Source organism: Alosa alosa, chromosome 3 (assembly GCF_017589495.1).
Source record: "Alosa alosa isolate M-15738 ecotype Scorff River chromosome 3, AALO_Geno_1.1, whole genome shotgun sequence".
NCBI classification, from domain to species: domain Eukaryota; kingdom Metazoa; phylum Chordata; class Actinopteri; order Clupeiformes; family Clupeidae; genus Alosa; species Alosa alosa.
In genome coordinates, this window is record NC_063191.1 from 33,255,333 (window position 1) to 33,272,042 (window position 16,710).

The 16,710-nt window shown below is 47.6% G+C and overlaps 1 protein-coding gene across 1 annotated transcript in view; it reads left to right on the forward strand.

The window, feature by feature from the left end:
• The first annotated feature begins 10,885 nt into the window (after positions 1 to 10,885).
• The window catches only part of znf385b (zinc finger protein 385B), a 66,580-nt gene continuing 60,755 nt past the window's right edge, over positions 10,886 to 16,710 (forward strand). The window contains exons 1-2 of the mRNA XM_048238493.1: positions 10,886 to 11,180; positions 11,305 to 11,670. Coding sequence (XP_048094450.1) covers positions 11,165 to 11,180; positions 11,305 to 11,670 — 382 coding nt within the window. The 5' untranslated portion in view covers positions 10,886 to 11,164. The remainder of the gene's footprint in view (positions 11,181 to 11,304; positions 11,671 to 16,710) is intronic.

The window sequence follows — 16,710 nt, forward strand, 5'->3', positions numbered from 1 at the left end:
TCAAGTTCCGCAACTCTATATTCTATCTATTCTATCTCGCCATTATAATGCGAGAAATTCCCGCATACACTTTTACAGCCTGTCTGATGACGTTAATCTAATCATGAAGTGGCGTGAATGCGGTGCGATCAACTACCAAGTTGAATTGAACATAGCCTCATGAAGGCGCAGACACACGCACACACACAGAGAGAGAGAGAGAGAGAACCCACTTTTGCTTTTTAAAATAGGCTACATAACCATGGCAAACTTTTACATCTGGAGAGAGCTCCTTGGTAACTATCCTGCTAGCTCAGATCACGTCTGCCAGTAATGCTCACTAAAATCATTAGTGAACATTGCAAAACACTTGATCCCAGAAAGATTGTCTTCGACTTGTTAGTTTTTTGAACATTTATTTTATCTAATGACATAGAAGACATAATGAATTGCATCAACATATCCTAATGCTCTATGCACAACTTTTATTCACTAGCCTAAAACCGCCAGGATGAAGGCTAATTACTAATAGTTTAAAAATCAATATGAAGCATTCAAATGACTAAATATGTTTAGCTACTAGTAATTACTAGTAAAATACTATACATTATTAACTAAATAAACTCTATATGAATTGAAAAAGATATGAAATAGAAACATATCACATAAGCCATCATTTTCAGTGTGTGTTGAGAGAGTAAAGCAGAATCTAGGATGGCCACTGTTGTGAATGATCCCACTACTATATTCAATATTACTGATGACGGTGGTGGGGGCCCCCAAATCAAATACATTTTTAAGAAAGTATCGAAGAAGTATCGAAATCGCAATTTTTTACTTGGTATCAGAATCGAACCCCCCCCCCCCCCCCCCAATTGTGTGAATCCCCCCTATATGAATAACATAAGGGGGGAATTGTTTATTTTGCTGCATGATTCTGTAGCTCAACTGGAAGACTAAAGTATTCAAGATCATAGTTCAGGGGAGCTCAAGGGAGCACAGTTTACCGATCAAACACATGCCTATCTTGAACTGCACATCACTGTGGATAAAGGCATCTGCAGTGCGAAGTAAGTCCTGCAAGCATGAACAGCATGCATACATGAAACAGATTTGAATGCTTGACTAGATTCCCTGAAAGTTTGAATGATTATTTAACTTTTTTTTTTGTTGACATATTGTTTGTCCTTCACTTCTAGTCTCGTCTAGACTACATTCTCAGTCATATTTGCATGTGTGCTTTGTTGATTTTAAAAAATCCTCCCCTTCGCATCACGTTGTGGAGCGTTATGAATTATTCATCTTTCCTCTCCTTTTACAGCGCCTAGTGTTTGTGGAAGTAGGCCAGGTTAATTAAGATGTCCCACGACAAGGTCATTCCAACCTTAACACACCTAGCCAAATAACAGCGTCCCCCCACCCGCTTCCTTCTCTAACAGGGCCCGTTCTTGGACAGCTCTACATCGCGTCACCACCCTCAGCCCAACCCACCCCCACTCCCCCTTCTAACGCCACCCTCCTACTCTCCTCGCTGGCCCACGCTGTTACCATCTGAGACGTGTTCTGTTGCCTGCGCACGTCGCCTTGGAGCGGCGCCCCAGTTCACTTCCACCCCCCGTCGTGGTGTGGAAATCTGTCCCCGTGTCAGCCGTGCGCTGTGCTATCGGTATGCATCGTGTCATGCCGCACCGAATGGAACACCTCCGCCACGACGATTCCTCCGGTTCGCCCGTCCTCTTCTCCTCTAGCCCGCCTCCGACTTGTTCCCCCCCCCCCCCCCCCTACTCACAGTGTGACAGGCAGCATTGCTCATGTGGCTGCCAGTGCTCCAACTTAGAAACTGAGAAAACCTCTGAGGGGACCACAGTCCTGTTACAGAGTGGATTGGAGGCTTTCCATTGTGCTGAGGGGTGAATGGAGATGTGTTTCTAGTGTGTGTAGGCTATGTGTGTGTGGTTTTAGCATTGTTGTTTCTTTGTAGTGCAGAGCAGACAGGCTGGACGTGTCTCAAGATGAGCTGTCAAGGCCAGTTCTTTCCTGGTTTCCCTGCGAGAGGCGCTTCATGCTGAGTCGAGCTCCCTCCAGTGCGTGTTTATCAGTAACAGTGTCACGTTCAACTCCCGTCTGAGAGAGCTGTGAGCTTTTGCCAGTGAGCGCTGTGACCTAGACCTCCTGGCATTCACTGGGCTTTGGTGACTCCAGAGCCCCTGCTGAGATGGAGGAACTGCATGGAGTGAGATGTTATTTGTTTATCTAGTCTCTTACTTTCTCTCCATGTCTTTCTCTATCTCCATCAACCACCCCCTCCACACACACACACACATTCACACCAGGGTGCTTTGTCCATTTCTGTGTCTTCCATCGTTGCTAAACTCGGACTGTGGGGCACCTCTCTTTCCTCTTCCACGCCCCTCATTTGCCTTGCCGTGTGCTCTGACCTATATGTCTCCAGTCTGAATTTGGCTCCAAAAAAAAAAAAAAGACATCATCAGCCCTCCCACCCGATCCCCAGCCCCCGAACAACTCAAAATAGCGCAGCTGTATTGATGTGTGTACACACTGGAGCGGATGCCTTTGTCCAAGGTGACTGTCAGCCTATGAAATGGAACTCATCGCACACATATATCATTACACGCTTTGTCAAGTCGCAACAGCAGTGCAAGGGCGTCAGTGCCCACGGTGGGTCACAACAATGAAACGCTCAAAAGCCCAGCAGAGGGACGGACACACTTGGCCTGCCAAACACACACACACACAGTGAGCTCTGATGATCTAAAACAGCACAGGACACAGGCCCTCAGTTTCTTTGAAATGTGTGTTCACTGAATATACCGTACATGCCGGTCAGGTTTGCATTTTGTATACACTTCAGACTGAACTGAAGATGCTGGTGGTCAGAAGATGGCCCTTTTTAAGAAGGATGCTATTTATGTTGTTTGACTAATATCAGTCACCATACATCAGAGAGTCACATTCGTTATATAGCAAAGAGTTTTATTTAATGTCTAGAGACAGAATGTATTTTGCTTAATGCCATCTTCATCTTGATCTGCTGTGTAATCTGATGCTATACTACGGCAGTTTGGGTAATGGGATTATATTCCATTTGCAGTATAGTAGATGTCTAGACTGGATATAAGGTCATTAAGATCACCTCTATTGGTATTAGCCTGGACACTCTATAAATAGCTGGGATATGTTAGCTTAGCTAATGTTGTCTCTCGCTAAAGTACAGTCAATCCCTTAAATGATTTTTGAATGTGTGAGTGTGCATTCAGGCATGCCAGGCCTCAAATGACATGACAGAGTGGGACAATACATGAGGTCAATATGATGGATATTATTCTTCAAGGCTGGGATTTTTTCAGCACTGAATCTCGCATCTCACAGCATTGATTTTCAACTGATGGGATATTGGAGGAATGCAGAGGAATTTAGGTCATGATCAACTGTATGTGTGAGAATGGTGTAAATGTTGTGCGAGTATATCATTGTGTTTGGGTTGTTCCTGTGCAGAGGAGTTGAGGTGTTTCCTCCATAACTGCATGCATGGAGGGTTAAAACATTACCATCAGTCTCTTTACTGCCTCTCACTACAGAAAAAAAACAAAGACAAAGGGGGTTGTAATGGGGTTGATGTCAGGAGGCCTGGAAGTGCTGAACGAGAAGCGCAGAGGACTCATAACTCCCTCATGGCCCCAAAGTGTGCTCCCAAATCCCCAGTGGAGCCTCGCTTCATTATCTGACAACCTTTGCTAGGCTAATGAAAAATGGCCCCATTTCATCAAAAAAAAGATCATTTTCTAAACATTTTTTTTTCTTGGCTATCCCTTACTTTCAGGTCAGCAGCTGTGCTTGAAAGCAAATTAAGCTCAGGAGGGCTTTAGTTATCTGAATCCTCTGTGTGATGCATCAGTTATGTTCAGCACTTAACGGTCTCGTGGGGATTTGACTTGCAGCCTGCTTAAAAAAAAGGAAAGGCATTTGCTTGGAGTGCAGTGACTGAAGTGAAACATTATGTTGACACTCTTAAAGCAAGTGTGTCATGGTTTCCTGTTGAGGGAGCTGGGATTAAAGACACACGCACGCACACACACACACACACACACACACACACACACACACACACACACATACACACACACACACACAAATATATTACATTGCTTTTGCTGAATGTGCCAAGCTAAGCACAGGAAGGATCTACTTTACACAGAAATTATTCACAGTTTTTTTCTCAGCACCTTTGTGAGGGGGTCCAGCTTTGGGGCAGACTCTGGAAACATGTTAGGACAGACAAACAAATAGTACTCCTTTTGAAGCTCAGCAGTTCTTGACCTCTCGTAGCCAGCAGCTTAGAAGGGACTTGTCAGCAGGGGGAGTGTATTCTAAGCAACAAATCCTCTCTGCACAACACACTCTCTCAACATACTGTGCCATGTCATCCTGATCTCGAATGATTCCTAAAAAAAACCTTGTTGTTTTGTTTTGTAAGCTGTGTGTGTGTGTGTGCGTGTGTGTCAGGATGTGTGTGTGTGTGTGTGTGTGTGTGTGTGTGTTTTGTGTATGTGTGTGTCTGTGTGTGCTTTAGTGGTAAGCTGATGGCATGGGTCACTAAGAGCGTCCACGTGCCGGTGGTTTTGAGCTCTAACTGAAGCATGCATCTGGCAGCAGCTGTGTGGTCAGCGCAGGCCCTGGACAGACAGACAGTCAGACACACACACACACACACACACACAGCGTAGGAGTTGACCGAGGAGTAGATGCAGCCCTTATTTGGTGCAGTTTCACTGGATGCCTTTCAAAACCATATTGTGAAAACAAACCAAGAAATCATTGTTTTTCCTGAATACTACCCTTTCTTGGTAGTATCTGACCATTTTTTGAAGAATTCATTATCTCTACATATAGACTGCTGTATATTTGCACCTTGTTTGTTTACTAGACACGTCTACTATCGATCAGAATCCTGTTTATGCATTTGTAAGTTCGTTGGAGTGCAAATTAAGCTCTGTGTATTTATACTACTACCCTGAAGTTCTTATACCATTTGGATTCAGAGGCAAACATATCAGTTCATTTCAACAATAGTAATGGTAATGTATTAGTCCATGGTGTAGTGGTTGCTTCTAGGATTAGAGAGAGCCTGCACAGGCTGCTACACACTCACTTTGTCTGTTCTCATGTCTGAACCCAGCGGTAGTTTATCTCCGTCTCCCGTTCTGAGCCTAATGACCTGAGCCACTTTCCCACACATGACCTGCATGCCAGGTGCGGTCCGTTACCACTCTCTAAGCAGATTTTATCTGCCTGTTTGTCACCACACACACACACACACACACACACACACACACACACACACACACACACACACACACACACACAGACAGAGGTAATTTCTAGGACATTTCTCATGGCAACCCAGTGCAGTCGCAAGCAGAGCTTTTTTCAGGTCCCTCGTATTTTCAGCCGGTGTCAGACATTCCTGAGGACACACAGTCAAGGACGAGGACGAGGATCCAATGTCGTCAGAAGGTCAAGGGAAGGACAAGCCTGTGTGTGATTCCCGCAGCTCTGCAAATGGAACGCTGTGGGTTATTAATAGCGCCAGAACATCCCCATCCTCCGGTGTGTTGGCAGTGCCTAGCAAGCCTCGCTGGAGACGTCTGCCATCACATTAAACAAGTGAAACAACCCCCCCTCCTCTCCACTCCACTCCCTCTCTCCCTCCTGGAGGTGGGTGGCAGGAGGTGTTAGAGGAGAAGGAGAAAAGAAGGGGGAAAAGGAGAGGAGAGGAGAGGAGGAGGAGGGGCCGTTTCCCACCCAGACATTAACAAATCTCCCCGTCCCAGATGTTTCACATGTGAGCGAGCAACACAAATGACCCTCACTGGAGACTTGTGTTATAGGAGCAAGTGGAAAGCTGTCTGGCTGCAATGTCCTCAGTCTTTCCTTTAGCACTCTGAGAGAAACAGACAAGACAGATGGCAGAGAGAGGAAAGAGAGGGTGTATGCTGGTATGTGTTTATGTGTGTGTCTGGTTGTGTTATGTTATGGTTGTGTGTGTGTGTGTGTGTGTGTGCGTGCGTGTGTGTGAGAGATTTTATCAGTGTACTGCTTTGTCACTGCTTGCCTTTGAAAGGTGTTGTTGCCCCCTTATGTGAATGAGTCTGTTTCAACACAGGAGACATTTCAACGGCTCCCTCATCTGACACAATCCTCTAGCTCTAACTATGCTTTGATGGCTTGATGGCTGGGTACAGGCAATGTTCAATACACAAATGCAGTGGGTGATGATGGTTGGGTTGCATAGCCATATCTAAGAAGTGTCTGTCACACTAAGAACATCTTTCTACAGCTCTCTCATGTGAAGACCATGATGGGGGAAAGCCATGGCCTGTCTAAATGCATGTTATCAGTGTAGTGACAACACAATGTCTGGTCTTGGTTTGATAGATACATTTACACTATACTTATTCAACATCTGGTTGGATAGGTATAACCTTACACCATATTCATTCCATAGCAAAAAACCCCCAAAAATTTGCTATGTGTTTTTCAAAAAAATCTGTTAGTCTAAAGAAGTGTGCACTGCATTGGAATTGCCACTAAATTCACCTAAATTCAATTGTGCCTTGGTGACCTCATTCTGTCGTTTTTTTGTCTTCAGATGAAGACGCTATGTTGACTCGCTTCAGGTTTTGTTCACCTGTCATTTCTGGGAGCGGTGGACTGTGAGCGGCTGATTAACATCCTGTTGCCTCACCTCTGATTCGATTCCCACCGCTGATTGCACTTTGCCATGCCTGGGTGAGCAGATCCCCTCTCTAAAAGCTGAGGGGAGGTAGAGGCGGAGGGGTCGCGTGTCAGGCGGGGAGAGGTTGATGGGTTGGGGGTCAGGGAGGGGGTGGGCTGGGAATAACATTCTTCCCTTGTTGAGAAAACGCTGAAGGACGCTCAGAGGGTCACATCCAGCCCCTCCGGTCACCGTTTTACATGATCAAAGACTGACACTTATCATATTCCATTTGTGTTAAGCTGTTATCACCTGACCTTTGAGCAGCGCTGTGCAATTTGTGGGCAAATGAGTTCTATGGGAAGCTAGGCGTGAGGCTGGTTTATTAATGCCATGGGGGGGAAACAGGTGCTACACGGCTAGCATGCTGAAGATGAGGCGCGAGGAGGTAATGGCATGCGAATGAGTCGCTGGGTGATTAGCGCCCTGCGAGAGCCTGACAGTTTGGGAACACTGTCAGAGAGAATCAACGCTAAGACCGTCGGCTTAAAGATTCTGTGTGAACCAACTTTCACACACACCGACAAAAATGCAGAAAATCCATACCATTTCCCATGGAGATAATGATGCAGCCGGTCGCCGCGGTTGCGTACCTTAACTGTTATCCGAGTCGGATAAGTATCTTGCTAGACTGTATGAAGGTAATGAAAATTTAGATGCGGTGAGTGGGAAGCCACTTCGTTCTGTCTTTGGCTCAGAGGGTTGAAGTGCTGCCCGAGGGGTTCGCCCATCCATTCGTGCCGGCGGACGCCCACTGCTTCGGGTCCCCTATGTCCATTATGATATGACAGGATGCTGGGCCTCCACTGCGCGGCGGCCCCCGTTGCGTGCGCTGCAGTGCTGAGAGCCTCTCATCATGAAGCTTGTCAGTGTGTTGTGCTGCGGAGAGTGGCGACCCTCAGGGAGGAATAGGAACAGCGGGACGACTCTCTCTCCGCCTGACACAGTCAAGTAGGGTGGGGAACTGGAAGAGGGAACGCGATGTGGTGGTGTGCAGTGACTACTTTCACCGCACTCCAAAAAAAGCTGTTCCAAAAGAGAAGTGGGACTTTTTTGTTTGCTTAGTCATGTTGTTTTCAGAGTATGGTTGCCTCTGGTCTCATGGGGGCTCAGGTGATTCTGACTGGTGCTTCATGGCGTGTAGTCGCATTTGTAATATTTGTCTGGTCCCACTGCGCCACATTTCCTGAGAAAATGTGGTTTGAAAATTTTGCTGGCAAAGAGTTTATAGCCTAGGCTACTCTCCAAGCCTGCCCATCCCCCGAACACACACACACACACACACACACACACACACACACACACACACATAGATACACACACACACACCACACACAGAAATGTGGGGAAAAAATATGCTGCAGTTGCTTTTGTTTTGAATCAATTGATCTGTGGTTCATGGTCAGTCAACACAACCTCCTCAGACATGGAGTGAGGGTGCAGCGGGGTTGCTGGTTAATCGCAAACACACACACACACACCACACACGCAGGAGACATTTCAGCAATAATGTTGGCCACTTTTAAAATGCTATGCTGTGAAGAAAAAAGGACAGCACCCTCCTCCTATTGTGCTGCACCCGTATGGGAGTCCAATTATGTCAGACATGTTCTCTACAAGGTGCTGAAAGCATTCCAGGGTTTTTCCCAATGCTTCACACCAGCTCTGTCAAATTGGCTACAAGTCGATATCAACCTCACTTGGCTCGTTCAGTCTTATCCCACAGATTCTCAGATTTGGAAACTGAACTGAAATCACTGTGTCTGTTTGGAACAGTGTTGCCTATAGACAAGTTGATGTTCGGCTCGGTGCAGCGCAGCGCGGTGGGCTGCCATTTACGAGAAAATCCTTTCACAGAAACATGCGCAGGCCTGTTGATGTAATGTACCTGATTAGCGGACATGCTCATGCATTATGTATTATATAAAAGTTGATCCGTGTTCACTCAGGGCACCAGTGCTGGCAGGAAAAAAAACACATCATGCATTATACATAACATTCGTAGGGTGCCTCTCACTGAGCAGGTCAACTATGAATGAAGAGGGCCCCATCAAGAGCAACCATGAAGAGGTCTTCCTCTTTGGCACTGACTGTGTCTCCTCTAGAGCGGTGCTCGAGCATGACAAGATCATGGCTAAATTGTCTCAGAGCTTAGAAATCCTTTAATCTCTGACTTCCCCTTCATCTAGACTGATTGAAGTGGATTTGCCAAAGTGAAATCAATCGGAGGATCGTCCGGGTTCTTGCTGGCATTCACCTGCTCAGCATATTTCTTGGAAAGGAAGGAGTGGTGTGTCTGTACCGCCTCGGGCCCCTACTGTACTGGAGTTTGTGTGTAGTAGTAGCCGCTAACCCCAATTATGCTATCTCTAAAGAGGTTGAGAGAATATTAAGGCATCCCACGGCATCAAAGCACCAAGGGAAGCCTGGAAACCTTGGCCTATATTTTGCTCTCTCGCAGTCAAAAGGGGAAGTTTAACATATAAAAGGGAGCTGTACTAATAACCCTTTCACTGCATACAAGTTTGATGATGCTTTTTAACACTTAATGTCACTTCAGATGGAGCTAAGTTGTGCTTTATTGTGGAGGGCATCTGTGTGTATATGTGTCTGTGTGGATGGGGAGGATGATCAAGGGCTGAATACCATGGTGGCCTCTCTGAACATCTAAGTGTGTGAGTGAGTAAATGAGTGTGTGTGTGTGTTGCAATAGCCCAATAGCTGCTTGGCTTCTGGAAGTGGTAGATGTAAGATGCCTCTGATGAGGCGTGGGTGTGTGTCTGTCTGTCTGTCTGTGTGTGTGTGTGTGTGTGTCTGTGTTTATTCATGAGGTCACTTGCTGCATCACAGCAGGCCGGCAGCAGTCGCTCCTCTCTATTATTGAACGGCGCCGGAGAGCCAGCCCAACATGTCTGCATCCCCAGCCAGCGAATACAGGTCAGCAAGCGCTCGCTCTGCAGCAGGACTTCAGAGTGTGGCCTCCTTTCCAAAGCACCAAACTAGGCCAAACCAGGAACTTTAGCACCCAAAGTAAAGAAGAGTGAAGAGAGGAGATCTCTCTTTCTCTTCATTTTTATGCCTACGTGCAAAAGGGGTTGCTGAGGCAGCCGTGGTGTTTGTGGTGGCGTCGCTGGGGACTAAATAGAGGCTGAATGGCCGGAGAGCCCCCCGGGAAGTAAGTTTTGTGGAAGTTTATCTGCAGGGAGACGTGGGATTAGGGTCTGCAGCTGCCCGGGGAGATTATGGCCTGTGTCAGAGGGATTACTGTCCAGAGAGGGACACACATGGCCACCGAGCCCTCTGCCTTTACGTTCACACGCACGCAAACACACGCAAACACACACGCACACACGTTATGTTGAGATGGTGAGGGAGAAGGCAGCCATTGCTGGTGTGGCAGCTTAATGGATATCACATCCATGTGAAGAGAGCTCTCTTCCTCCAGGAGTCCGCTGACTCATCTGCTATATTTTCACTCCGTCGCCGATATCGCTGCCTCTGCGGCACCCGGCCGGCTTCCGTTGGTCTTTCGCGCTCATCCCCAGACGTGCCGGGGGTCGAGACGGCCCACAGATTTGCAGCGCTAAGCAAAAAGGAAAAGAGAGAGAGGGAGAAAAAGAAACCGAAGATGAGCACATTGAGCTTTCCCAGTTCCCAGAGGCCGGTTTCCTGTTCCTCAGCTAAAGCCATCCATTATGTCCAGGCGCCCCGGTGAACTGAGGCGGCATGATTTGTTGGGAATTAATCACCCTGGAGCCCCCTGGCGTGGTAGGGATGCGGGCAGGCGCCATCTCGCGCCATCGTGCGCCAGGCGGCGGGAAGCCTCTGTGTGTGAGAGGCAAGCGGTGGCACGCAGCTCTACCATGGGAGGTAGTGGCAATGCAATTGTGCTGCACCCGCGCCTGTGTGCGTATATTTGTGTGTGTGAGTGTGTCGGAGGGTGGGGTGTGAGTGAGTGAGTGTGTGTGGCACATTGGGCGGATTGCGTAATGCTCATGGGTCGCCAGCATGTGCGCTGGGCTCTTCATGAGGGCAACAGATGGGCACAGGAGGTCAGTCAGCAGTCGCTCTCTCTCTCTCTCCATCTTTCTCGCTCTCTCTCCATCTCTCTCTCTCTCCATCTCTCTCTCTCTGCCCTCCTTTCTTTCCACGGCTCCACAAGTTGGAGGGGCAGCTGCCCAAAGACACCATGCCACGCCACGGCACTCCGCGCTACGCCACGTAGGGGTGGAGCTCTTCTCACCCGTTCGGAGGGGCAGAGAGCAAGCACCTGCTCAGTCCATGCCGCGTCGTGCTCTTCCTGAGTCCACTCGCTCAAATCTCCCCTGACATGACAGGAATTCAGTGAGACGGTTAGCATTAATCGGTCTGTTGAGGACAAAAAGGATAATGTTGCATCAGGACTGTGAGTATTTTGAAAGTGCTCGCAGGGCCGGACTTGTTTTGATTTGATTGTAGTATTTGTAGTGTGGTTAACCTTTGTTGGATTGTCTCTTTTTTTTTTTTTTTGTTCCTTTCTGATCGGGCAGGTATGAAGACACCCCTGAGCCCTACGCAGTTCTTTGAGAATGGTCGCCTGTGCTTCCCCTATGGGGCCTGTGTGGAGGTGAAAGAGGTGCGGCCGGTCGACGGCCAGGCCGACATGCAGCAGCTGCAGCAGCAGCAGGAGAAGAAGAAGCTGCTGTTTTCGCTGTGCGAGGTGTGCAACATCCAGCTCAACTCGGCCGCCCAGGCCCAGGTCCACTACAACGGCAAGTCGCACCTGAAGCGCGTCAAGCAGCTGAACAACGGCGAGATGCCGCCGGCGGTCAGCTCCGCGGCACCAGCCCTGTCCACCACACTCACGCTCAGCAGCAGCAATATCAGCAGCAGTGTTGGCACCATTGGAAGCACAGGTAAGACCACTCCAGAGTCCAGCTACCTCTCCCTCTCCCTCTCTCTCCCTCTTTCTCTCTCTCACATACACACACCACACAGACAGACACACCATACTCACTGAGGGATAACCTCACACATACACACTTACACATAAAGACACACACCCAGACACAAATGTATGTATACTGTCTTGCTCACATACGCTCACAGTTATATGCATAGCCTACTATACTGTGTTACTATATTAGACATACACTCATTCAGGCACACACATAGATACATCCATTCTGTCTATCTCAGACACAGGCTCACACACACACACACGCACACACACACTCTTTATCCCTTCTCTTATAAACACACACACACACACACACACACACACACACACACACACACACACACACACACACATACACATACACATACACACACACACACACACAAACACGCACACACATGCACACACTCTTTATCCCTTCTCTCATAAACGCACGCACGCACGCACGTACGTACGTACGTACGTGATGACGTGCTGCATCCCCTGTAGGCAGAACCAGGAGTGATGGTAATGAGGGATGAGTTAGCATTTGACTCAGAAACACGGCTTGTCATTCCTCTTAGCACTTCTGTGCTTTTTTTACTGCTCGGTTTAACAGACTTTGCTTTAAGGTCCTGTGTGGTTATTTGTGGGAAACAAGCTGAATGCAAGATAAACCACATCCGCACACAACAGCAAAAAGAGGAAACTGTCAATTATTAATGTGCATTTGCCCTTGGATCTAAAAGGAAAGTTTAGATAGGTTAAGATAGGCGGAAGATGATAAGTGCATATTTAGAGACTCTTTGTCTCAGGAATCTCAAGTTAAGACGTGAGTGTGGAGAAAAGCTAAGTACAATGGACTAAGCCATATAGTACATAGCAGTTGTCTGTGGGATGGAAGATTCACAAAATAAACCAGACGGCTCCATATTGAGTTAAAAAGGGTCTTTTATTTATGTGCATTTGCCTTCGGTTTGTGGTGTAAAATTAAAATGGAAAGTTAAATGTGGAATACAAAATTAGTCTGTGTAGGGACGGTTTGGTCCTTGAAACCTCTCCCGTATGTGAACAGGGAAGTCTCCATGTCCCTGTGGGATTTTGTTTTGGAAACAGCCACCCCTATCTGCTCCTGAATCTGTTTTGGTATGACTTGCTAGAGGAGCAGAAACCCCCCCCATCTGATTAACCTGCTTATTCATCCAATGAAGGGGCACCTCGGTGCAGTGCGGAGTTGGCCACTTGTTTTTAACCACAGTCTCCATGGAAATTTTGCGTTTACCCGACGATGAAGCGGCAAAGGAACAGCAAAGCACTCTGCAGGCCAATGGTCGAGAAGTCGCATTGTGCCAAAGTGGTGTCAAAGACTCTGCACAGTTACTAAACTCTCATTACTCACATGGAAAAGTAGTGTGCAGGCGCGAGACACTAGGCAGACTCCTGGCCCTGTCCCCCACCCCCAGAACCCCACCCTTCTCCAAACCCCTACCCCTACTCTCCTGGGCTCAGAGGAATAACTGAAGAATAGCTGCTGTTTGTAACAGAGGAATAATGTGCTGCTGTTTGTTTATAGCTCCGTCTTGGTGCCAAAAAAACTAAATGGAAATCTCGTGCTTGAAGTTCAGCAGGACAAAATGACATGCCCTCCGTAGCAGGCTGTCTTCACTGAACAGAATTAGGAGCGCTGATGCGCCCTGCAGTGCTGTTGCTTGTATTTTGGTTTGTGTGTACATGCGTGTTGTTGGGTTAGATAATTTGCCGTGTAAAGTGAATGGACGTGACCTTTTCTCCCCCCTGAAAAACAATCTAGCCGCCCTTGTGACTGCGCAGCGGTAGCAGCAGTCCATCTCCTAGGGCAGCAGCGGCTTATCTCGACTTCCGCTGGGGAGCAGGAGGGGAGAAGGCAGGGGGGCTCGGGGTGGGAGGGTGTAAGGGTCGGTCTTCAGCATGGTCCCAACAGCTTCTGCTCCTGCTCAGACCTCCAGGGGTTTACGTTTGTGTGTGTGTGTGTGTGTGTGTGTGTGTCTTAATAATAAGCTTTATTTGTGTAGCACAGAATTCAGCTCAAAGTGCTTTACATTTGGAGCACTTAACACAATAATAGAGAAAAATAAAAAAAAGAAGAAGAAAATAATAATAATAATACAAACAAACATATCAATAAATATGATTGTGTGTGTGTACACTTGTATGTGTGGGGGGTAAGGTCAGACCTCGCGTGGCCTTGTCCTGCATTAGCGCTGTCCCGGTCCAGCAGCAGCAGCAGCCCTCGCTGGTGTGACGCCCCGGCCTCTGTAAACAGCAATTAGAGGAGCAGAGCTCGGGGCGGCCAGTCGTAGCAGCGCAGCTCATGCGCAAAAAGCCTTTCATGCTACAGCTATCATTTAATGCACTGCAGACCAGTCACACTGTTTCACGCTATTGTGGCAAGAGGTTAGTGGGCTGAAGGACGTCTGTGTGTATGTGTGTGTGTGTGTGTGTGTGTGTGTGTGTGTGTGTATCTGTGTGTGTGTGTATGTATGTTTGTATGTATGTCTGTATGTCCGTGTGTGTTTTCTTTTGTGTGTTTGCGTCCAAATGGGGGGGGGGTGGTATTATTCAGACCACCAACCATAGAATTGAAGGTCAGTCAGAGTGAGTTAATGAAGTGTACAGGGATAGAGCATATACATTAGCTGCAGCATGAGAGCCTCTCAACACTGATACAAAATGGCCCCCTGGGCAGAGCTGTAGCGTAGCAGCACAGCACTGATGCAGCAGGATACTTCACTTCCTGTGAATAGTGAATAGTCCTTTATTCTGATACTTGGTGTGCCCTTAGGGATGACACCACATCAGGCAGACTTAGGGTACAGGGGGTGGGGGATGGGGATGGATGGGAATGGTGATGGGTGGATGTGTGTGTGTGTGTGTGTGTGTGTGAGAGTGTGTGTGTGTGTGTTTGCGATTAACCAGCAACCCCACTGCACCCTCATTTCAGGTGTGCGTGTCTCGCGGCTGCAGCCCCCGGTGTCCGTTTCACTTAAATTTTCAACAGGCTTGCTTGCCTTTCTTTGCTGTAGTCTGAGCTGGACATATGTAATTACAGCTGACTCGGAAGGTGTTTAGTCAGGAAGGAGAGAAGGCAACGTCGACTCTGCGCTGTTGTGCTCGGTTAACTTGGTAGGGGGTCGTTTTGATTCTGCAGCCAAGGCCTCTAACCCCCTCCCCCACTCAGTCTGTATAGGATACATACATTTCCTTCATAATTCCCTCGTTAGTTTTGAACATATGTGAATTGTCTGATGTTTGCCACACTAAATTGTACAGTGCTGTTATTTTTGTTGGCTGTCTTTAAGCCACTAGATGGCAGTATTATCATCTTCAAGAGGAAGAATTCTCCCCAGCCCAAAAACTAAAACCTACTCAGGTTCCCTTTCTGGTGAGATCTGAGGTGTTTTTTTCCCCCCTTCTTGATGTGTATTTATAACAGCTGATGTGATGGCACATAATGTGTGCTGATGTATTGGAAGGTGAATGAGTCAATAATCCCAACGTCTCTTTCTCTGACTCACCGGAGGGCTTAATTAAGTGAGGTTATTTATAGCTGAGAAGAAGCTTCTGAGATGCACTGGCAGTGTAAACCCATAGAGATTGTGGAAGCATTCTCTCTCTCTCTCTCTCTCTTTCTCTCTCTCTCTCTCTCTCTCTCTCTCTCTCTCCTTATTCTCACACCTGATTTTGGACTAGAAACAAAATCCCTTCTTTTTGCCAGAGAGAAGCTCTACTTTAATTATTCAGCTTGTTTATTTGATCCATCACTCGTCATCTGCTCAAATTCCCCGGGTGATTTCAAAGGTGTTCTTTGAGTGTCTGCGCCGAGCGCAGAAGTATCTCTGTCGGTTTAGTCCTGATGACTGTAAATGGTGGTGAAATCTCTGGAGTGAAATCTTGATGGCGCCTGTTTAAAGTTTCCGTTGATTAGAAGCCGGAGAGGCTCTCGCCAGTGAGGTGGTGCCTTCTAAGTGCCAGCTAATTCATGTGTAGCCACATTATCCTGAATATTTTACTGACTGCCGACTGCTCCCTCTCTCTCTTTCTCTCTCTCTTTCTCTCTCTCTCTCTGTCTCTGTCTCTGTCTCTCTCTCTCTCTCTCTCTCTCTCTCTCTCTCTCTCTCTCTCCTTCTCTCTAAGCCCTCAGGTTGGGAAAAGAAAACCCTGCACTCTGAACACACACATTTTATTCTCACTCTCCTATTCTTTTATAGACACAAACTCTCCCATCTGAGCAACAGAGAAATTATGCAAATGCCACACATCCCATTTTCCGTCTGTGCTCAACGCCGCACAGGTGATTTGCCGTTCAAAGCGCCCGTCAAAAGTGCTCGTCATCAGCCAGGCGCCAGGAGTGGGGGGTTGAGGGTAGGGACTTAGGGAGCGTGGAGGGGTTTGGTGTGTGTGGGTCTGTGTGTGTGTGTGTGTGTGTGTGTGTGTGTGTGTGTGTGTGTGTGTGTGTGTGTGTGTGTGTGTGCCACCCCAGTGGGCATTCCCTCATGCCCTGCCTTTTTGCCCGTCTGAAGGCCTCTGTTGGAGATAATGGGATTACCTCACGGTATGGGTTCACGAGAGAGAGACTGTCTGTCTATGACACACACACACACACACACACACACACACACACACACAGAAGGGTGTGGGGCGAGTTTGGCACGAGCAGCGGTCCTCTGGGGACGCGTTGGGGGAACGGTCCCCTCTGTTCGTGCGGGCAGTGAGAGTGGTGCTGTGCCCCTCTGTCGTGTCCTGTTTGTTTTTATTTACCAACCTCCATATCTTCATTTGCCTCAGCCCAATGACATTCTACATTGTACAGAATGGGGGCACAATAAGCCTTGCATGGATAATTTCATATGGGCTTTTTTTTTTTTTGTTGGTGAATGTTCCCTGTGTACTCTGTAGGTTCAGTGGCTGAATAATAGTTCCTGTGGTTTCACTTTGATGTTGAAAAATTAATTTGGTGTTGTGTGTGTGTGTGTGTGTG